The sequence below is a fragment of the Echiichthys vipera genome, assembly GCF_963691815.1.
Source record: "Echiichthys vipera genome assembly, chromosome: 15".
Lineage (NCBI taxonomy): Eukaryota > Metazoa > Chordata > Actinopteri > Perciformes > Trachinidae > Echiichthys > Echiichthys vipera.
In genome coordinates, this window is record NC_139840.1 from 10,787,508 (window position 1) to 10,812,182 (window position 24,675).

The 24,675-nt window shown below is 38.6% G+C and overlaps 1 protein-coding gene across 1 annotated transcript; it reads right to left on the reverse strand.

Moving 5' to 3' along the window:
* Positions 1–409: 409 nt before the first annotated feature.
* On the reverse strand, positions 410–24,309 carry atp6v1h (ATPase H+ transporting V1 subunit H). The gene is made up of 14 exons (XM_083929090.1): positions 24,262–24,309; positions 22,982–23,132; positions 21,323–21,422; positions 20,715–20,804; positions 19,606–19,719; positions 18,274–18,378; positions 16,573–16,632; positions 15,511–15,608; positions 14,084–14,276; positions 11,634–11,812; positions 10,438–10,563; positions 9,090–9,191; positions 7,742–7,855; positions 410–775 (listed from the first exon to the last, which is right to left on the reverse strand). Exons 2-14 carry the CDS (start codon positions 23,083–23,085, stop codon positions 706–708), a joined length of 1,455 nt encoding a protein of 484 aa, XP_083785216.1. The 5' UTR covers positions 23,086–23,132; positions 24,262–24,309; the 3' UTR covers positions 410–705.
* Positions 24,310–24,675: the final 366 nt, after the last annotated feature.

Consider the following 24,675-nt stretch of genomic DNA (forward strand, 5'->3'; position numbering starts at 1 on the left):
GCTGTGAAAACAGCCTGTTTAACACGGGGGTCAATGAGAAACTACACTATTATGAAACCTGCCCCTAGTGGACACTCTGAAGGCTGCAGTTTTTGGCACTTCCATATTGGATCAACCAGGAAGTCACTGTGCTTAGGGCCGAGGAGTCTCTGATGCAGTGTCATTGACTGCTTGTGATATCCGATCAAACTGTGAAACTAGGCAGCGCTGATCAAATACGAATCATTATTCCGTTTCTCTATTGCCTATTTCGTGCCGTTTAACTGTAAAATGAAAGTTTATTACCAAGTCAAGCCAAAACCAGGCAGACTGGCTTAACTGCAAGATCAATAATCTAACCAATCCAATATCAGTAAATCTCTTTGTTATTCAGCAGATGTAAGACACAGGAACACCATAGATACACTTCTTTATTTTGATACATACAATGTTTTACACATAAGACTTAAATAGGTTGCAGTTTTTGTACATTATCACAGACGTAAAGTGCGACTCTAATCACCACACACCATCACTTAGCTGAGAGGGCACAACACGAAGCACAACAGTCATATCATAACAGCGAGGATCGAGGAAACCACACAGTTTGATTTTCAAGTCGTTACACAAAATGAACAGCTGATTATTAAAATGGAAAAGAACAATGGACATACAGTACACATTCATCCACTCAGTAATACTCAAACGCACATGCACAGGAACAGTTTAGCTTCGGGCTGCCACCGCTGGAGCTTGCTGCTGATCACTGGACTGCAGCTGTCTTCCCAGGTACTCCCTGCAAAAAAACAAAGTACAATAAATTACACATCAGCACTCCCAACAGGGACCCACTTCATGCTGAATTAGATGTAGTTTCATTCCCATCCACCTGTTGGATATTAGTATCCTTTAAAAGGATGCAGTGTTTACATTTTACATACACTGCTACTATATAATGTCAAGGAAAGCTGTAATCTTGGTTACAGATGTTGTTTAATTCTCCCCAGTTTCAGGCCACATTCCCACTGGAACATGCTGGTTGTGTAGGTTGTGCAGTTTTTGGTTTACATTGGTTTGGTTTTGGTTTATTGGTGATTTATCCCAGTAGAAAGTGCTGCTGTAGTGCATTACAGTCAGTTGCCTGGCTGCAATGACGTAAACTGGTGTCATAGCATGGCTCAGATACCATCCGTCTTAGGCCTAGTCCACACAAACACAGGTATTTTTTAAACTGAACTTTTATGGCCCCCCCGGTTAAAAAAAATCCCATCCACACCAACGGTGTGATAAAAATATCCCTGTCCACATGAAACCACAAAATCCGTCAGCTGTTCACGTCTAGAGTGCTCCATAAGCAGCTTACGGTTTACTGTCGCACAGTGTGACATCAAAAAATGTCGATGTCAAACAATGTCAAACAATTGCGGTTTTCATTGGTTTTCCTGTTCACACATGACTGCTGAAACCAGACTTTTCCAAATAGTTAGACCCGGACTCCGCTTACAAAAACCTCCGGTTTCAGGAGCCCACAACTGCAGTTACATGTGGATGAAAGGCCAAACCATGCAGAGAAACACGCGGTACAGAAAATACCCACGTTCAGTTAGTGAAAGTGTTATTTATGCCTGTCACAATTTCCAATGTGACATCTATAAATGCTTTGTTTTGTCTAACAAACAGCCCCGAACCCAAAAGAAAGGAATTACAATTATATACTGCAATACAACGAAAAGTAGCAGCAAATCCTCACATTTGAGACGTTGGGACTAGAAAACGTTTGGGTTAAAATAGTTGCAGCATAATTTTCTGCCAATTGACAAATCAATTAATGGATTCACAGATACAGCTCTGTATCAGGCTATTTCTTGGCAAACTCAGGGTGTCAACAAGACTACTATACAGATTAAATAAATGACATAACACTAATGAATGATCGGTGAGCTTCAGAGATCTGCTTCATATTGAACAGACAGACATGAGAGTGGTATTAATCTGTTTCCTAACGAAATCTATTTCAATTCCCATCCATCTAATTATTGAAGTGGAAGAGGAGGTTTTAACCGACTTTCAGTAACCAAGCTTCTGACCCAGACATGATGTAAATGTGCAGATATAATACCATTATTTTGAAAGGTCACACTTCTCCTTCAGGTTTCTTCTTGGCAGTAACATTTCTATGATATAAGTCACGGTACCATGGCACTTACCTTACTGCTTACTGAAATATCAAATGCCTCTCACAAACCTAAAGATCGAAAGGGCTGGCAAATACGTTCTGACGATGGAAATTATGTTTTTTAAAAACTCAAACTCAAACCACGGAGTGCTGATAGACATAATCTCTCTATATTTCCTTATATAAACCATTTCCTACTTCCATTTTTACAGGCTGCCATTCCCTCGCTTTTACACTACAAAGACAGCAGCAAAATACCCTTACTGATTCTTACTGTTTCCATTTTTGTCTCTGAAAATGCAGCTGATTTCCAATGAAAAACCCTCCATACCTGCACTTGATTCCTCTCATTGTTGAGAGTCACATATTTTCTTGATAAATCAAGCAGGTATACAAAGTTTCAAACTTCAGGTTTAAAAGCCTGGATCTGCCAGTTTCTGTTTCTGGTAGAAACGGAAACTTGCAGATGCTCCAAGGAACATGATCTCTCACAACTGCTCTAGATTAATTAAACCACAACAGGTTTTTAGCCTTTAAGCTTCACATAACCCCATTTCTATAACTTACTCACATGAGAGCTGAGAAAAATAGGAAAATATATAAGTTAATGAAAAATCTCCACACATCCCTGAAACTCTCAGTTAGACCTTTCACTGGTCCTCAAATAGCAGCTATATATTCATTTAGAATATCACCAGGGAGTTAATAAAGGCAGATGGTAATAACTGGAATGAGTCAGACTTATGAAGTTCATACTTCTGCAGCCAGGGCTCTGTCTGATGCACATACCTGCATCTGCTGTGTTAATAAATACAAAAGGTTCCTGATTTCATTTGAATTAAATCAAAGACTATATGATGCTGTGTTCACACTTAAAAGAGAAGTTTAATTTCGCCTTTACTCGCACAAGTTTGGCCAAGGGATCATATTGGGACCATTTGTGTGTCTCATGCTCCGGTGTAGAGCTGTAGGCACCAACAATGTCTCTTTCAGTCATCAACCATGGCTGAAATAAGCACTATTGCTCCTGGATACATATGAAAACCAAATGCTGTCATGTCTGGGTTCATAACATCATCTGGAGGCACACACAGCTGCAGAGTGTGTTCCTTCTCCAGGAAGTGCTGTTTCCAGTGCTACTTTATGTACAGATTTTTCTGTGATTTAATTCCAATAAACGGATCAAAAGTATGCCAAAACAACTACATCTTGATGTCGATTTGTAAAAAAGTCAGAATTTATCAGGTCTGTCCGTAAAACAAGTAACAACGACAAGAAAACAACTTCTAAAAGGCTTGTTTTCCGAATAGAGCTTGGATCGATCAGTTATGCAAAGTTGGTGTATTCGAGTCATTCCAGTTACCTGGTGCGAATTTGCGTCTATTTACGCTGCATTGACTTTGAATGTGACTATGTGACCTAATTTACAATACGTGGCAGAGGTGCTATATGATCTGAATAGTGTGTTGTTCTTCTCTTTTTCAGTTTATAAAACCAAATAAGTCGAGCGTATTTTGCTCATTTCTAAGAAGCAGTATCAAATATAATGTAAAAGTACAAGACAAAATGAATCCTGAAGCAAAGAGCATCCGGTCAATGGAAATCAACAGAACATTCTGTTCTAAGATTATTTCAGTAAAATGAGAACTGGAGGAGAACAACCCTTGAATTCTTTTACCAAGGTCCATTTCCCGGGCTTGCAATTTTCCCTCTGGCTTTTTAAAGGTGATCAGATATGAACAGAAATGTTGGTATTTCCTGTCCCCAATAGCCTGGGTAGAGCATGAAATGCAATGTCTTAATAAATTGTGAAATCTTCTTCTGTGAAAAGGGCTGTGCTTCATTCGTGACACTGAGACCAGTACAGTTCAGCACAAGGACAGTGACTCTTGATAGCTGATGGATTTGAACGAGGGATGAGCGCGAGTGATCGATTCCTCGAGTAGTTGTCGTTTCAAATTAACTTGATTGGTAAACAACTTCACTCAAGTTTTTTTTTGCAGCATCACCTCTTGCTTCTGCGCTTAACCTGAGACATAAACACCTTCTATTTTTGGAAGCGGCTTGTCGCCTCACCATGCGAGAGAAGTTGTGTGACCTACATGACGGGGTTACTGTGTGAGGCAAAGACAACATGGAGGGGGAAAGCAGTGATGCTCGGGGCTGCACCTTCGCAAGCACAGAGACACTGGACAGCCTCCTCGGGCTCTATGAGATAGAGGCTTATTTCAGTGAGCCATGCACAGTCTACAGACCAGAACTCAGGTCCGCCAAACACCGGGACTCGGACCTACGGAACCTACATCGGTACTGTAAGACGCCAGGGCGACTGTAATATCAACGGCAAAGTAAAGTTGGCCTTTTACTACAGCTTCTGGTTAAGACGTTGGTGATAATTAGGTTCTGATCCGAGTTCTGTTGACAGGCTAATTAGAGCCAGTTTAAGTCTGCCAGTAATATTATAAACCAGCCCCGTAAGTCTGAACTACTCTGGTCTTAAACTTTTTATATCCACATTTAACTCTTCGTCACTCATCTATTCAGTGTTGCACTGTTCTGTATTGTCCTTGCTAGGTAGTCAAATAAATGTTTATAATTTTACGTCGTTGTGAGAGTCTTCCCTTCTGTGCAGAAATTGATGGCCGGATAAGGCTGTGGTACGAACTAACGCGTTCGAGATGAGACTGATAAAATTTAAATAATCAATTACTAACAGGTATTAAACCTTCCCCAAAGTTTAATAAACATCCTGTCTTATTTTGGTGTGGTTCCCTACTTTGAGGTAAATTAAATCCTAAATTTTCCATAATTATCCATATTTCAGCAACTAATATATTCTAATATAATATATACTAATATATTATACCCATAATACGTGTAGGCTTACTCTCCTACAATACCGACATTCTATCACAACTTTTTCAAGTTTCAAAAAACACATTAAAGAAAAAAACTTCTCAAAACAGACTGAAGGGCAAAATGTCATTTCTCATCTGTGCTGTTGTCATGACAGCAGGGCGATTCAGTAAGTAAAGACGAGAAGATCTTGTCATAGAAACAACAGCAAGGCAACCCACTCAAGGTGACAGTGGGAGTGGTGCGCTGCTTTGAAAATATCCTTGATTTGTGGCTGAATGACACCTCACCTTTTACAAAAATAAACTTCTTTCTCATTCTGCAGCAGCATTCAGAAGTCTGTTTTCATGAAGGCCGTGAGTGTAGGCAGCACATGATCAATGTGACGAAACAACCTTGACACATAACCGGCAGTGCCCAGCCCAACAGAATGAAAAACGATGGCATTTTCTCTTTGCCATTATTCTGCCATTATACTAAATAAACACAACATATTATTCATTGTTCTTTTGCGTCCAAAAGTGGTGAATTGACAGCTCTCACTTGCGCAATGTGGTGTGTCATGCTCCACGGTGATAGGCAGTCCGAAGAGATAAGGGGATTGAGGTAAAAAAAACATCACTAATTGTGCAGCCTATTTGATTTTTGGTGCAGGAAAGTCTATCAGATCCTATTTCTCTACATAGCAGCAAATACAAGCTCTTTCATTAGTAGGTCATATGCTCAATCCCCATTGTTTTAAGTTTCTCTTTGATAGTAATTTTAAAGACAATAGACAACAACTTTAAGAAAGAGGCAAAAATGGAGGCAGCGTTGTAGACAATAATGGTCTATGAGACCATTAAATATTATTATAGTTATAGAAAACAGTTTTATATCTATGAAATACATTCTATGCTCCATTCTGGTGCATCGTAGCACAAATTTTTATAACTTTACTAATAACTAAACTTCAAGATTTGATGGTCAAATACTGTATACATTTTCAGGTATCTGGTAACTCTAGTCTCTAGTCTAATTAACACTCCACCAGCCCTTTCTGTTTCTGCAACGGTTATCTGATATTTCAGCCTATAAGATGTCATTATAGATTTAAAAACAAATGTATTTCTTTTTATCTTACTATGGAAGTTGCACTATTCAGGTTGAGGTCGGGAAATGCATCTTGCTTTCTATTGTAGGTCTCTAAATGGCAATCTGCTTTTCTCTCTTCAGCCACTGAAACAAGACTGAAAACATTTGGTTTTCTGCTCACACTTCAGTGAACATATACTTTACGTGGAACATTAAGGTCACTTAGATGGGAAAACAGCACTACACTATGATATGAGACACAATACCCCCATCCACAGTTGCTCAGGGAGCAGAGTGTGTTTTAGATAGTGACAACAAAACAAGCACATTTTCACTTGTTGCTTGATAATTTTTAGTGTTTCCAAGCAATCCAGTAGACAGAAAAAAGCAAACAAAGATAACAGGCATGTTGAGTGTTTGGGGCCGGAGAATATGAGGAGTGGCACCTTAACATTAAAGTATTGACCAATGCTTCAGTAGAATAAATAAATAAATTATATATAGTCTGTGTCATGTTGATGGTCAGATATCTGAATAGAGGCTTTTAAAGCATATACTGATATTGATATATAGTAGTTTATTTATAGACATTTCAAAGTTGTAAACATAAACGTTCTAAAATGTGTCCAAGTTTGATTCCCGTTGCGGTGTATGTGAATGACCTCAGCTAACAGCAAGTTAACAAGGACTAAGGCTGTTGCCTAGCAATGGAATTCCGTTTGAAAAGGTCTCCAGTGTAATATTTCTTCCTTTTTATACACAACACATAACATCAGGATCACTTTGCTAAGCTTACTGGCTGCAGCTTCATATTCATTGGTATAAATCTTCACGTCTAACTCTCGGCAACAAAACAAATGAGCGCATTTCTCCAAAAATGTAAAGCCAAACAGCCTCTCACCAAGCATTAGCATAGTTAGCATAGCATTAGCCTAGTTAGGTAACTGTTGCATGTGCTAAATAAGCTAAACTAAACAAGAAGGACCAGCAAGCAAACGGTTAAGAACACCAAATCAACACTGACTCACTTCTTTGTGAGGAAAACAAAAGCAGGGAAACAAATGTCTTGTATATTTTTTTATGCTTCTGTTGGACATCACTGAAAGGAAGCAACAAATATAGACTTTGAATACTGATGCAATAAACACATATTTAAGTTGTCAGGTCACCTTTAAAGACCTTACCATGGTCCACCCACACAGGTGATTTAACTCATTATGCTTGATTAGACCCTTTTTATTAGGATTGTGTGGGAGCGTGCTGAAAGGGGGCTTGGCGGACATCTATGTGAATCACCTATTGGCTTTGTTGGAGCAACTTCTTATCAGTACACAGTCCATTAACCTAATTGGCAGCATATCTCCGACCAACTTCAAACAGACGTCTAATCAGCCCAAATAACTGAAAATACCTGTGATGATGCGCAGGGCCTTAATCGTTTGTATGCACATGCTTAATGTCAGAAAGCCTGGTTCAACTAATACAAAAAGGTAGGGCTGGGCGACAATTCAATATGATCATTTATCATCTTTCAAAGGAATCAATGGATATCTGGATAAATAGGGCACGTATCACCTGGCCCTACTTTAAGTGTTAGTTTCCCTCATGACAATGTTTGAATGCATGACATCAATGATGCTACGGATGTGTTCTTACCAGTTGTGGACCATGAGCTTCTGCACAGCCAACAGGGCGTTGTAACGGACTAGCTGGTCCTCATGGTGCATATGATTCATCACCAGCTGTTTTCCACCAAGCTGCTCAATCACCCTGAAGCAGGAGGGGTAAAGGAATACTGTGAGAAAGCCTTTATCTACACAGAAAACAGGTGCTATTTTCATGTCATTCAGTGGTTCAGTACCACGTAATTCAATCCAGACTGACTGAAATTCTATATATATCTCATGAAGGATCAAGGGCCTTGCAAAAGGAGAAGTGCTCTGAAGAGGAAAACAGACCAGCATAATGCATGTGACAACACAGTAAATGGTGTGACCAGACAAAGAAAAATAGCGGAACTTAAAGGAACACTGGTGCTGTTACATATGAACTGGGTGCATTAAATGTAGTGTGATCCAATTAGAAATGTACAGCTAGAAAGGTGGCACATCAGCCCTGAGACTACAGGGAAATAAGATTGATATGGGAGACGAGCAAAAACAACAAAGTGTCTTTAGGTTAACAAATGTCAATGGAAACTTAAACAATATGTGGAGAGAATAAGAGGGTGTCCAGACAAGAACTAGCAGCACCAGAGGATTTAAAAAGATGGAAGCGGACACCCTAAATTTCAGCATTATCTGACACAAGTAGACAACATAATCTCATAATTCCTGTGAGGGTTGTGAGGGAACAGAGTGAGCTTTATGTGCGAATGTCACATCAGTCTGTTCAGATATAAACAAACGTGGCCAACAACAGACACATTTGGGCACTGGCTACTTTAAAGTTGAAGTATTTTACCTTTTAAATGTGAGCAGTGTACTACCACAATGGGGTGCCATAGTGTGATACTCTACACATAGGAACTTAAGGCTTTGATTCACATTGGTTTTCGGGTATCGTCGCCGATATTGACTAATTAGCTGGATCGGATATTGGATGAATGAGGTCGATCCAGCATTCCGATCCAGTAATTTATTTTTTATTAATATCATACAAAGCAATACAGTTACAGCGATCTAGTCACGTCAATTTTATGTTGGTAACAACAGTTAGGGTTTTATATTACATTTTAAAATATCTAGTTGCAATGCACTTTACGTGGAAGTTTTATTTATTTATTTTTGCTGCTAATGTACACTTTGTTATTCGTTAATAAATAATAAGTAGATTTATGATTTCAATTTGTTACCTTTTTTTAACAAGGCTAAATGTTTGTCAAGCCTGATGCCTTCACTGGCATGGCAGGTATAAGGTTTATTCATTCATCAGTAGTATCGGGTCGGTATCGGATTGGATGAGAAAAAACTGGATGAGTGCATCTCTATTTTTCATGCCTTACCGTTTGCCACGTGGGTAATGCCGCACGTACTCTCCGATGTCGTGAGCTGCCACCGCTATGACTTGAGGATCATCAGACACCTCCAACAGCCTCGTTAAGATCCTATTGAAGAAAGGTAGATAAAAGAGGAGGCATTTGAATGCGGAAAGCTGTCTACATTGAAAGGCAGATTCCATTCACTCTAGAAAAATCACACAGTCTAAGATTTTTCTAAAACAAACAAACAGAAGATCAGCCAAAAGATTTACAAAGTAAAAAGTTTAGCTACGATTCTTTCATCGATCAATTATCCCAATTTTCAGGTTCATACTTGTACTTTGGGTTTCTATTAGAATGAGTTGGTTTAAATTCTTTAATGTACTAAAAACGTAGTATTTCTCTCAATACTGTCCGTCTGAATATACATCTATTCATCTGTCTGAGATACTCTGTTTTAGCGCGTGTCTCTTTAAGGTCCCCTCACGAAAAAGTCCATTCTGCACTGATTGCTCACGCATTCTATGAAAGATCCGTCATTGCAGCCGGGGAAATGGTTGTAATAGACTACCATGAAAAATCACCAATAAAGGCTTCTGAGCCAAAAACTACACAAATGGACATGTTCCAGCAAGAACGTGATCCAAAACCGGGGAGAAATAACAACATCTGCTACCAAGATTTCAGGTTCCCTGGGTTAGAATGTAGTTACATGTAACAGTAGCCTATATATAATGTAAACACTGCAGTGGCGTGCCTGGAACAGATGACGGGAGGGTTTACACATTCTGAAATCTGAGGTTCTTGCTCCAGGGGTTACTTTGACATATGTTTACTTCATTATTTGAACCTTTGGCCACATTTAATACAACCCTGTTGAAGCGCAACCTGAACTGTAAAATGTAAATAGAAACAGAATGTGATTTGGAAAACATTGTAAGCCCATATTTAATTGAAAATAGCACAAAGACAACATTTGGAAACTGAGAACTTTCTTTTCATTCCTTTCATTTTTGAAAATGATATGTCCATTTTGAATTTTATGCCAACAACACATTTAAAAAAAGTTTTGAATTTGACAACAAGAGACTGGAAAAGTTGTTATATGAGAAAATAAAACCCCTGCTGGAACAGCTCACAATTAATGATTTTCACTGGCAATGGCTTAGTAACATGATTGGTTATACAAAAGGAGCATCAACATTAAGAATAATGTTCTCAAATTAAAACTGCAAAGTAATTGGGAATTTCATTGTCTGCATTCACTTAATTAAAAATGTATTTAATTCACTTCTTTAGTGGCAACATCAACTGTATGGTAAAACATATTTTTTTGCCCTTCTGTCTCGATACAATACACGTTTCATCTTACTTGAGGAGCTCGTAGTTCTTCTCATTTAGGCGGACGGCGTTCTCACGCCAGAACCTCTCAGACTTGTGCACTGGACTCCATTCCAGGCGGCCAGACTTTAATTCAGAGCTGTACTCATCAAATGAGCTGTTGATAAAACAAACAAACAAACACATAAAGCATTAAAGAGTTTTGGTTTCCCAAACAAATAAAAAAGGGCAGCTCAAGGATCACCACTTTTATCTATCCGTCTGTAAAAAAAGAAACTTTCTTTTAAGCCATCTGTTGTGAAAAGCAGTGGTTTGAGAGGTACAGCATATGGTCTAGTTGAAGACACTTTAAGGCAGACAATATAGTATATATATAGACAACAAATAGTTTTCCATCCCCCTAGTGTTCCCAAGTGGTCGGAGCCACTGTAGCAAATGCAGCCAGATAGGGATCACTTTCTGTTTTCCTCGGAGCTAAGTCACCAACAAAACAGGACATACTGCATTTGTTCACAGAAAAACTGCAGTCGCTGGATTAGTTATTTGTTCCTATCATTAGCGACATGGCTACTGTCCAAAGCAAGAAACACCTCTAAGAATTCCGATTTGAACCAGGTCTCAGTGCTGAGGTAGATGCAGAGTAGAACACCTGGCAGTATTAATAAATAGACAGGTTTGATACTTACTGGTTAAGCCTAGTAGAAAACGGCTCTCCCTGTTAATCTGTCCATGTTCTGGTTAATCTTTTGCCAGTATTGTGGTGTTCCGTTGTTCCACCGTCCGTCATTCATGCTACCTGATGATAGCTACTGTTAAGATATTTTTTTGCGTTGTAAGTGTTTTGTTGTTTTGCCTCTTAGCGAACTGCTTCCTGGTAGCATTGATGCAATATAGTGATTTTTTGTGAAAAGTAAGAATTAAGTAGTGAAACGCTGCTGTTGATGATGATGTGGAAGGCAATAAATTTGCTGTCTTGGATCATACTGCAAAGCCTCTGCGTTATTATTTCATTACCTCCATAAATACAGGCACAACTCAAGTGCTTTCCTCTTCTTTTGTGACGTAAAGAATGTCAATATTTTTCCGGGAGCTCGTACCCGATGGTAGAAAGTGGAATTGAGGCTTATTGAGAGCCAATCTAAATGCTTAGATTAATGTACAGCACTGTAACATCCTCTTCTTTGAAAGACTTGTTCCAAGCATTTATTTTAACAGAATAGTGCATACCTGAGATCCTGCACGCTCTCTCCCAGCCTCTCCAGTAGGAACTTAATGTCTTCAGTGATGTCCTCGTCGTCATACTTCTGCTGCTCGAGGTTCTCCAGTTGCTTCAGCACCTTGCACTGAATCATGGCAAGTGCGTACTCCTGACGAGTCTCACGCTCCGATGACTTCTCCAGAAGATTCTGTCAAAGAACAACAGCATGAGGAAGCTTTCTGTCATAATATACAGCGGTGGAAAGTAACTAAATACATTTACTCAAGTACAAGTACAATTTTGAGAAACTTGTACTTTACTTGAGTTTTTACATTTCTGTTACATTATACGTCAGAGGTAAATATTGTACTTACTTCATCCATCAATTTTACTGGTAACATAACAATACAAAATACTTTTAAAAAAAACATGTAGTTTTATAGGTTTGGATAACATAAGATTGTATTGACCCCTGGGGGAAATTCCCAAGCTACCCAGGAGATAAAGTTTATAAAGAAGTTCAAATTTGCATTAATGCATTTATACTTATATTTCAACAGTATAATACACAATATTCTGAAATGGGCCATTGCTGCATACTTTTAATAGAGTATTTCAACACTGTGGTATTGCTACTAAGGTACAAGATCTGAGTACTTCTTCCACCACTGAGAATATACAATTAAATATAGTGTGATAGAGGGGTAAATCCACCCACTCCTAATATGAAATTACATTATCCAACCACTTTGGTCAACTGTGGTTGTTTTAAATGTGCTATACAAATACATTTTGTCTTGACTACAGTTATGAATTTCTTCCAAGGTAGATGAGGCATCTTAAAATACACCTCTTAAACCTAGTTTCAATTCCAGATGTTGTGAGTAAGGCATGAAGGGGATGACTGAAGACCTAGACTCCAATAAGAAAACAATGTCAAGTATTGTGAAAGTTATTTCTGTGGCAAACACCAGTTCAAAAAAACTCAGTCTCAATCAACTCAAACTTCTATTGAGGGCATATCTACAGCCGACTACAATCCTCTGACAATTTCTGCTTGCCTTTGACAGAGTATGGTAAAAGACATTTCATGTTTCTTCAAACAACTTTTAGTTCCAGAGTTTAGTTACTGCAAACACATCACAAACACAGCAGTGCTGCCTTAGAGGATGTGTTCAAGGACTCCCAGAAGGTCCGACTAATTTATATCGCATTGCAAATCCGGTGAGGCGAACAGAATAATATGCATAATTAGGACATTTGGGAAAAACAGCAAAATGCACAACAATGTGGAATATTTTTTGAAAAAAAAAAAAGATTTAGTAAAAAAAGAGCATTCTTATTACATGAGGTAATCACACTTTAGGGAGCCCTGACAAAACATCTTGTTTTCGTAACTCTCCTCACTGTGTCAAACACCGAGACTGCGTGGTATTTTGAACACCTCTCGGGAAAACCCATTCAACGTCAAGATGTTTCAGGGTCTCCCTTGACTGCCCACCATTGCTTTTAATGAGCTTTAACATAGCAGTCAAACTGAAGTACAAACTTCTTTCACCAATTAAAAAAAAACAAGCCCCTTCCTTTTCTGGCCGCATTCACAAATGCTTGACTTGACAGCTCTGCTGGCGTGAGGTGTGATAAATGAGCTTTGGGAAAATTCAAAGCAGGAACACATGCGGTTCACTGAGGCAAACATAATACAGTACAACACATTCTCTAAAATTCAGTGGACAAAAGACACAAGAAAGGTATTCCATCAGGAGCACAGATGCCTATTTACTGAGGTTACAATGACAGTGAAACGCTAATGATGCTGGCTAAGAGAAATGCAAGCAACCTAAAATACCTTCTTTAAAGTTGGGTTCGAAAATCAGCTACAACTTTTCTCCACTAGTAAAAGAGCTCATGTTTCAGTCATGAGATAAATGGCATTCACACCATTGTGCTGTGAGCAAGGTTGCTGAGGCTGTCTGATGTTGCCAGTTTGGACAAACGTTGAATATCACTGAGGTTTTTCCATTTAAAAGTCCATATTTCTTCTTGCTGTAATTCATTTGACAGGAATATTTATTTGTATGCTCAGGGTGGGTGGGTACAGCAGGCTGTTGACTAGACAAATGCAGTGTGTTATAGCAGAGAATTATAACAAAAAAAAAAAATCAATAGCTCCAAGTTTCAACAAACACAAAAGGACTTCAGACAAGTGGTTTCGAAACTTTATCAATGAACAATAAATCATGTGCCCTTAATTACGGTGACAGATCGTTTCATCAGTTGCTCCAACGGGCCCTTCTGCATATTAAACAGGTTTTATATGGTGATTCCAATGGTGTTTATTGTTATTCTACAGTTTGATACTTTGGAAAATGCAATATAAAATGTAGCTAATATAAATGTTACAATGTTTTCTATGTTTTATTCAGCGAAAAATGGCATTTTAGAGATACACACACCAAGTGAGAAATTTTCCACATACCCTGAAGGCAGCCAGAATGATTCGAGTGACCTTCTCTTTGACAGACTCCTGGAGAATGTCGGACAGGGCTGGCACTACGTTGTAGCGTCTCAACTGCTCACAGAGCTGAGGACTGAAGGCCAGGAGCCACACACAGAAGATCATCTGGTACTGGAGCTGGAAGCCACACTTGTTGCTCAGCACCGCTGTGATGCTTAAACAGAAAAACATATTGCAAAAGAAAAAACTCAGATGGACAAAAAATACATTGAATTCTGAGAAAAGAACCCTCATCTGTATCTACCATCCATTTAATACAGTAGCTTTTACTGCTTTTCTGAGAATTAAATATTCAGACGGTCATTAGATAACCGAAGAGCTGCTCAAATACAGAGAACTAAACACTGTAGCTAGGCAGTGACTCATACATTTGAGAAATAGCTGGTAAGTGCAGAGATGTGACATTCATAGATAAGCAAGAATTACAGAATCCATATCAAGCAGTAAGGCAGGTTTTACAATGCTGTATATAGAAATTGAACCCGGTAACCATGGCCAAAGATGGAAGGAATTAATTTCTAAGATATACAATTTGAAAATAAGGAAGTGCTTGATGGTTCTTTTTCATTCACTACAAACTACTAGGGACACACTGATTCATCCGCAGCACATCAGCTTTGGACGATATTTGTCCTATGGCATGATGATAGTGACCAACGTGTGTCTGCTGTGACATGTCAGTTTTGCATTAGCTAAAAATGAAAAAATGTAAAATGATTGCGTTTACAATTTTGACTCTCCACATTATCCCTTTTTTATGTCCATTTATTGGTGGTTGACGATTTCTTTTTTATCATGTTGCTGTTGTTGCATTTTAATGTATAAACATTTGTTTACATATTGCCCTTGTTACATTATAAAAGGACAAACACGGAAGTTAGTCAAAATAATATGAACATAAACAAAACATTCAATTCAATTTTTGGGAGAAAAATGAATCGTTTAGATTAATTGACCGATCGATAAAACAATTGCTATAAAAATAGTCTTTAGTGGCAGCCCTACATCAGAGCCCCAGAGACATGAGAAAGTGAGTTTAATTTGCTTCCACCACTAAGGACATTTCACCTCCCTGGAGATGTGACAGGTACATGAGGTCTTTTTAATCCATCAGTAATTGGCTTTTTATAGAAAATGTAATTTGGCCTGTTACTAGCTTTGGATCTGACAGGGTGGCCCTCCAGTTTTTGGCTTCTCCTTCTCTCTGTTTTCTCTAGATGGTTTGGTGGAGCTGGGTGATGATGACTTTTTTGTACTTATTTAGGTTTTTTATCATTGCTTATGTACTTCATTCTAAACTGATTGCTGTCCAGAGCTAAACTGCCCTACAATAAAATCTAGATCGTGAAGAACTGTAGGAACCCTGTTTATAAGGAGTTATCACTCACCAGTTGACTCCATCAGCCTCCACCCAGGCAAACCTATACTCATTGACCCTCAGCATTAGCTGAAGGCACCCAGCCACACACTGGACGTACTGAGAGCTCTGCAAAGGACAGAGGCAAACATTTACTCAAACAGAAGCGTGATCCTTAGCAGTGCGATCAGGAAAACAAAGCAAATGTTAGAGGGTCAAGTACAATTAGTGCAGTTCTGAAAAACTGGAGTAGTTGACAAGCAGATACAGCACATAGAAGAAGGCCAGTCCAATACTTGCATTAACGCCAGCGATCAAACCTGAGGCATTGCACATGCAGTCTATCGTATTATACATCAACACATGCTAGATCACAGACCCAACAGTACAAAACAGAGCAACAGCAGGGAAAAGTGTCCCATCACACCTGAGCAGAATAATGTAAATTGAGATTAGAGTGGAGGAAGCTGAGAGGAGAAATTAGATCACATTAATCTGTTAATTAACAGAGGTTGCAGGAAAGAAAAGAAGTCCATGAAGAACAACAGACAGCAGTGAGGACAGAAGAGTGGAGGAGTGGACGTTACCTGGTTGAAAATGCAAAGGAAAAGATGACGTTTAATTATCATATAGCGCTCATGACTCATGGCTTTCTGAGCATACACTTCCCTCTCAATAATCACGCTATGCTTCCATGGAGTCTAAAATGGTAGGATGCTGCTGCTGTGCAAATTATTACAATTTCTCCTTGTTATCCAAGTGTACGGGAAACGCTGTTTGGCATGCACTTTCAGCATTAATGAGAAGTGGCTTGCTGCATGCAATTTCTACAGTTAGAACCAATCACTGGCAGCAAACACCATGCTGTCTAAAGGGAGGATTCCTCGCTCTAACAGAACTCGGGACTCCGGCAATCTGCAATTATTCATGAAAAACCGGAGTGCAAGAACAGGATGGGAGAGATAAAGAGGGGGAATAAAAGATGTGAAAGTCGAGTGACACCTAGCAGATGCCAACCCTGTAATTTTCTGTTTGCTTGGGGTTTGGTTTGGAAGCGCCAGATTGACTGAAGATGCACTTCACTCATACTCACTTCACTGGGGGAAATAGTTCCTGCTCCTGAGCCTGATTCTGGACCTGTACCATGTAGGTTCTAATGAGAGATAAACAAAACAAACAGGGGCAAAAGTGTTCACATCCACATCGCTTTGAGCCAAGTTACAGTGCCACTACACTGTATGTGCTGTAAACTTGACCACAAATGCAATTCAGTAAGAGCGGATGCTCACTGATCTGTTGATTGGCTGTTAAGGAGAGAGATGTATAATAAAATGCAGTTTCAAGAAGCAGTTATAGTTTAAGGACATATCTTGCAAAGACACTGTTTAAAACACAGAAAGAGAGACTGACAAATTCTTTCTTTTGGAAGAGCTGACGACTATATCTGAATTGAAGAACACCTCCACCTGTTTTAGAAATACTGGTGTGCAATGCAGAAGCACAAAGGTGGAAAAACTGTGAATCACTATTGAGCCGTTTTATCAGCCCACTCTCTGGTGCATACAACTGCGAAGGCAGAGCCGGCACCTACAGGGCAGCTTTCATCAGACCATCTCAAGGTCTCACAAGCCTGCCTGAACTCAACATGAATAAATGCATTACATTCATTCAGACAAGGTTTTGACCATGAGCCCAAACAATGAAATTTAATGAAGGGAAAATAAATTGAGACAGAAAGAAGACATTACTTTGGATGTTTAGATAATTAAATCACTTTGAAAACCGTTAAAATGTTCAACTACATTTGAGAAAGAAGAAGCCAATGTCTCTCTAAGCAAGAAATAAAAAAATCAGTAATCCATGAAATCGAATTAGTTATTCATTTAAAAACTCAATTATATGGTATACTGTGTATACCAGTGGCGGCTGCCGGTCTTTCAAGGAGCGGAAGCTCATTTTTCCAGCCTACATCATAAATGTGTTTGTTTATTTATGTGTAAATTCTACCTTTCGTTCCTTTTCAGAAAATTATCTGTGACCTTGTCGTACCAACTAGGCGTCTTTTCCAGGCACTTGACCAGTGCCCTCTCAATGGCCAGCAGAGGTAGGCTGCTTAAACGGCCTTGGCCCAGCTGGAGCTGCTGCGCCAGGCTACTGTGAAGTGTGACCGCCTGTGAGTGTGAGTGACGGGGGGAGGAGCTCCGCAGCTGCCGCTGCTCGTTGGGGAGAGAATCCGCAGAGTGACAGAACAGAGTCTCCAAACCCAACGCTTTTTTTTTTTTGGTGAATTTTAGGGGAAGCTGAACTTCCCTTGCAGTCTTAGAGCAATCGCCACTGGTGTATACACAGACACAAAATTTGATTTTTGAAATCATGCCGCCAAAAGGAAAAATCCCAATGAAATGGATCCTTCCAACGGTACAATAATCAAACTTTTATATTTCAAATTAGCATATACTCCACTTCTTGATAATTACCTTGAATATTTTTCTTGAAAATGAATGACCCGGACAAGAATAATCACCTTAAATCGCCACCATCAGGCAACACATTTCCCTTTACCTTATACAACTATTACGAACTGCACTATAGTAGTAGTCTGTTGTTAATCACATGAAACTGTGCACTGTAAAATGATAAAATGTCTGTTTCGCATACAGTTAATGCCCTTTCTGTAGTCTTAAAATCACTGACAAAAGTCACTGAAACCACCTCAGTAATGCAGCTATTTAGATAAACAGATTTTTTATATACACATCAAGATATTTTAGCAACAACATTCAGATTTCCATACCTGGGAACTGAGTTGGCTTTTGATCCAGTTGAAGTAGTAGTTTAGATCACTTCCCTCCATCAGATCACGACCCCAGGCAGCCAGTTTAGCGATGATCCTTGCCGCCTAATTAAGGAAGGATATTTTCAGTCAAAACAAATCATATTATATATATATATATATATATAGACATACACACACAGTTATAGATACACACACAGTTATCAATATTATCCCGGTATTGTTAAAATGTGCTGAAAATTCAAACCTGCACAAATGAAATTGGCTGCACCATGTACTTTTTGTTTTATAAACGGTACACCATGAGTTTTTCAAAGTTTGGTAATCACACATTTTTAATGATAATTAAAATTGAAAACAGTAATACTAACCATCAGGAATTTAAAGGCTGTTAAAACGATAAGTGTTTCCTCCCTGGATATGATTGCTATCATTGTTGTACGGCCTTGTTCAGGTTAAACCTTTTTTATAACACGAACAAATAGAGAATGAATACTGTAGAACATTATTTTATCATCTAGTTTGACAGTCATTCATTACTGAAAAATGAAATAAAAAATACTTAAAATAGATATTTTTTCTGCATTTTCAGCGATATTGGAGGTAATTCAGATACTGGTTACAGTATTGGAACAACTCTTTAATAATCTGCACTAAAAGATCATGTTACATGGTTCAACACCAGGGTGAGGGACAATTACAGAAAATAGAATAAGAATGGAGGCTGGGCACATCGAGATAACAAGTACTTCCGAGTACCCCACCAAAGTACTGACTAAAAAAAAAAAAGCTCTTCTGTACAACCACATCGCGAAATGACTGAAGCCACATCAGCTATTTCATAATCAACCCTCATCAATTCTGGCTTGTAAAGTGCTTCCTGTAATGAAAGAGTTACAAATTCTGTTCTCCAATTTTCCTCTTGTCAGGAGAGGATGTGTAGAAATACCAAGAGCTCTAATTTAAAAGCAAGAGTCAGCATGGAAGTTGGATTGATTTAAACCTGGGGTAGACAGTAACTCAAGTATTCTGAGAGAAAACTAAACTTCTGCAGCTCCTCTTAGCTCTGCTGCTATCACCTCATGTCGGAAATTAAAAATACCATGTGTTTATGTTTTAAGCATGGACTAGAGAAGTTTCTCTACCTTTTCAGAGCCCACTTACTGTGCGTACGTCGACTTTGTTTGATAGATGAACAATGTTCCTCATGATAATCAAAACCATGTTTGCCAGGTTTATGGCATTGTACTGGGTTAGACATGCAATAACTATTCTGATGTTACACGAGCAGCTTGAAATATGCGAGGGCTCAAGAAACAGCTCCTAACTCACCATGTGGACAGTAAAAAGGTCCTGACGATTCAGCATGGGAAGGAAATAGGACCAGGCAGTGTTCTTTGTCTTTTTGGCGTAGTCAAAGAAGATACTGACCCGCTGATGGTTCTCCTGTGTAACAGATGAATTAAGATGGTGGATGAGCTCCTGAATTGTAAAGGCTTGTTTTCTGCACAGCTGGAGTAACTGATTGACTGCATGAAACACAATATATATCTTTACAACCAGCACATTAACCATTTCCACTCCTGTGTCCTACAAATGACTTTTTGTCTTTCAGAGGCTGCAGCAGGCTCAGTATTAAAGATAGCGATTCTGGGTAACAAATGGTATAAACCAGAGACATAGGAGCATGAGAATGGCCTTCATATATATTTCCATCATAATGTTCCAAACCCTTATACTTTATCCCCTGGCTTGAGCCAATACCCATCATATATCATCAGTTGGAAAGTGCAGCTATTAGTGCCAGTCATCCCTCTGGTACCTCAAAGTCTTCTGGCATTGAACTAACCCCTTTAAGTACAAACTTGGTGCAGTTTCTTCAGAATGTGTTTTGAAAGGTGGAGGGAGCTTCGGACTGAAAAATATCACATGCTTCAGAAGAAATGAAGTCCAACTCTGTATAACAGATTACTTAGGTTGTGACTGCATGTTCACTAATTCAACTAATTTACCTTTTCTCTTAACTGTAACTACTGTAAATTATTGAGTACTTATTTGAGCTACATTAATCAAGCCTACTGAAGGTTTGTGTTAACCAATACATTCATACTTGTTTAAAAATGTACTAAATGTAGTAATTGTATGTTTTCATTTTGTGGCCCACAAAAATTAAACCCACCTTCAGTTGTGCCAAAGGCCAAACACAAAGGAGAACTTCAATATTGAATTGCCCCATTTCCTCATTTAAATTATTTAATATCATGACATTGCCCACAACTTCGAATACACATAAAACATAAAGCAAACTTCTTACTTGGTGAGGGAAAATTGTGTGATCCTCATACATTTTTCTGACCATGGTCCTACTGTCTTCTCAAAAAATCTATATAAATATATGTGCATGCATGTCCTATTTGTCCCGAGTCAGTGTGTCTGTGTACCTGCAGAGTGTCATCAATCAGGGTCAGGATGTACTGGACTGTCTGCTCCTTTGAGATGTGAGCCATCAGGTTCAGGAAAGTCTTTGCACACTGAACAAAAACAAAATACATACATACAAAGTCAAAAAGACAAAGCAAACAAAAAAAAAAATCAAGAGATTAATAACTAAGCAAAATACTTCTGTTACAGGATAAGAGTGCTTTCAGATCAAAAATAGCACTACAGCAAAAACAGGGGGTGCGGGTAGAAAATAAAAAATTAACCAGGAATTTTAGTTTAAAAAGCCAACACATTGCATGTCTTTTGAGGTAGAATTGTACAACTGAAACTTTGACGTTGCCTCAATGCTCACATGGTAAATTGTGCATAAGTACAATGCCCAAAAGGTACACACACACTCCTTCCACTTAGTATGTGCATTTTAACACATAGGCACCAGCTCTGTCAGTCCAAAATAAGTTAATGAAGGAAGATACCTGTGTTTTTTGCTGCAATGCCATTATTTATCTTCTGCAACCAGCAGCCTTTATGCTTAGTTTGGAAGGTTGTGGACTTAAGTTAAAAACAACTGTAAAGAACATGAACAAAACAAACAAGTACTCAATACCTGATGTCCTTCATTGGTCAGAATGACCTGTTTCTCCTCAGAGTTGGCAACCTCAAACTTCTTGATGAATTCACAGTCCTCTGCTGAGATCATCTGACTCCTACAAAATCATTCATAAGACAATGATAATTTAGCACAATGCTACTACAATATGTGATACATTATATTTATTTCCTGACTTTGAACAACAGGCATTACTTTATCAGTCCCGCAAGGGGAAATTCATTTTTCACAGGACCTATATACATGCATTAAATGTCGAGCGCCCTATGCCCAGGAGGTGAACTGACACCTTTCCAGCTTGGTCCATACGGGGACTATGGGTTGAGCTACTGTAAGACCCTGTAATGGATTAATAATATAGAGTGATGTTTGTAACAATTTAGCATGAGGAACAAAATATTTTCTTTACCATTGGAACAAGACATACGACATACATGTATGCAACTGACCCTCTCACTAGAGGACAGGGCTTTATTATTAGCATGTTGCTTCTAATTGCAAAAACAGTTTGCACAATAATGGCAATTATATAATCTGGAGATACCACATGTTCTAGTTAGACAAAACACACCATGGAGGGTCCATGGAGGTACCTAGTTATAGTACAAACATGTGTATAATCCAAACTAAATAAACAAAGGAATCGTTTCATCAGATGTTTTTTTAAAGAAATGATAATGTGACTCACAAGTAAGATCTGCTCTATTAAAACATGTGGGCTCAAATAGGAAGTAACACCCAAGACAATGAATCACAACACAGGAACTGCAGCAGCTTTAAGAATGAAACACTGCAATTAGTATGCAGTTATAACACTTATGTATTCAGAAAGATGAATTTCATGAGAGCTTAAAGCTGTGGTCTGTAAGATTTTGATCTAGTTCATTGTCTGTTAAGACATCAGTAAGTAAGTCATCTATCAAAGAGAGAGTTAAAACAATGGCGACTGATCATTTGACCCACTAATGAAAACACTTTGTATTTGCTGCTTCACATAGAAGCGTCTGTGGTGACTTTCCTGCACCTAAAATCAAATGTGCCGCACAGTTAGTGATGCTTTTTACATGGTTCCCCTTCTTCCTTTGGACCTCCTATCAATGTGGAGCATGTGAAGGCATCACGCCACATTGCGCAGCTGAGAGCTGTCAATCTACCGACATCATACAGTCAACACTGTTTTCGGTTTTGAAAGGAACTCTGGGAGGTGAGGTCCCAGATGTGCGCCTGCTATTACATCTTAGCTCTAAAACAACTAATCTCAATTCTTATTTCTTTCGGAATACAACTTTAACTTGTCTTGTCTTGTCTTGTCTTGAAATAACACAGTATCACAAGAAAATATGCAACTTATAGTGTACAAGTGAGCACATAAACATCTCTATATCATTACAAGTAGACTTCAGAAGCAGAAGAAGAATGTGGACACAATATTAGAAATTACTTTTAACTACAATGCAGTCCAGTAAAAAAATCACCACTAAAGAATAAACATTAAGCAGAATTATCACCTTTTGGAGAACTACAAATGAAAATGTATAAGCTTTGTTAAAGTAGAACTCAAGGCAGAGATGCTGTATTAAATTGTATTAGATGTTTACAGTGTGTCTAATAAAGTGTATATTATACATTATATGTATATTAACATGAAATACTTACTGCAGGTAGGACTGCCAGTTGACCTGATTGGCCCGGACCTCAGCTGCCTTTGCAGCAATGATGTTGGTGGGCACAGCAGCGTCCACAGCCCCGCGGATATCCATCCTGTAATATGTCCACTACACCACTACACTATGAAGAAAAACACCACCTGGATGGAAACACCAGAATTAAAATCAGCACAGTGTAACTCAACATCACTCACTTGTTTGGGCCTGTTTGTGTGCACAAGCTGCTTATGGTAGATAGTGCACATTAACCACAAACACATAACTTTAGCCCAAGATACAACTCCGGTTGCTGATCGCCACACCTGAGTCCAATAACAGCCCCTTCAGCATCACACTAAGACCACCGAGAGCACCTCAGGAGCTCTTTTCTACCTGTGACCATCACACTGTACAACTGTGACAGTTACTGAGAATATTAATATCAATATAATGTTCAGTATTACCTTTCATCCTCATGTGCAATGTTTTTCAATTCCAATACCATGGGCTGTATTATGTTCATTATCATGTGCAATATGTCTCGATTACATGATGATATGTCATTTGCACTTTACTCCTTTAGACTATATATTTATATTTCACCTTTCTGCTGCACTTTTATTTTCTCATACTGTTATCTTAAGAATGTCTTTGGGGACTAAGAAAGTTATATCTGATCTTATAATAAATTAAAGACATATTGACTAGTTTGGTTAGCTGGTTTAGCAATCTATTATACAGGAAGCTCTGGATACAACTGGTTTACAGTTGAACTTAACAATACCGTGGATATTCTTGACGTGTGTCAGAAATATTTACCTTACATTTAACCCTCTACGTTTAGCTAATTTTGACGTTAATGAGCTGAAGTTGGAACTGCTAGTTTTCAGCAGGTCATTCGAGATGTAGCTAACGTTAGCTTAACACAATGTCACGACGTGTCATAATGGGTCTTCTCGAGATAAGCCAGCGCAGTGTTTATCATGTGACATTAAGCTATGTTAATGCCGTATAACAAGTGTAAAGCGTACATTTAAAAGGGTCAAATCACGTCGTTAACGGCGACCTAGGTGACGCCGTTAGCTAGCAAAATAAGATGAGGATGCTAACGAAAGCTACTTGTGCTAACCTAGCTTCGCCTCCATTCTGTCGCTAATAGAAAACGACACCGGTTGGTGCACGGGTAATAACATTCACGATCACAGAATCCAACAAATGATATAGTTAGAAAGTGTTAACATGTTAACTGAAAACGAATAACGGAGAAAAATGTGGGTATGAGTTACTCACCTAACTGTCCTGAGCGAACAGCTGACTGACTACAACACGGTCTATCATGTGACAGTCACATGCGCCTCAGCCTGACAGCACCAGACGTTTTTACCTTTAAAGAAAGCATTTCCAACTGAATGTCGATGGAAACCTATATTTTAGGTGTAATTGATACAGTTCATTAATATTAACATACAATAACAGGCAATAGATACGTTTCGAAATAATCATAGAACATATAAACAGAAACAGAAATTGCTACAGGCTTAATGTCAGAGGCGGTTCTAGACTCTGTTGGGGCCCTAGGCAAAAAAATCACATGTAAACAGGTAACTAAAATCTGCATGGTTGGAAATAAAAGAGGGGGGATTTTAGTTATTTTGAAAATGTGAATATTAACATGAAAAAAATAGAATAGAAGAACAATAAAAC

Bases quoted from the DNA above. Each gene is read 5' to 3' on its own strand.
- atp6v1h (XM_083929090.1), bottom strand. From the start codon at position 23,085: ATGGATATCCGCGGGGCTGTGGACGCTGCTGTGCCCACCAACATCATT. The intron at 11,813-14,083 runs GTATGTGGAAAA...GTTCTTTGACAG, and splicing joins TCATTCTGGCTGCCTTCAGG to AATCTTCTGGAGAAGTCATC. The intron at 776-7,741 runs GTAAGAACACAT...GTTTTTTTGCAG, and splicing joins AAGCTCATGGTCCACAACTG to GGAGTACCTGGGAAGACAGC.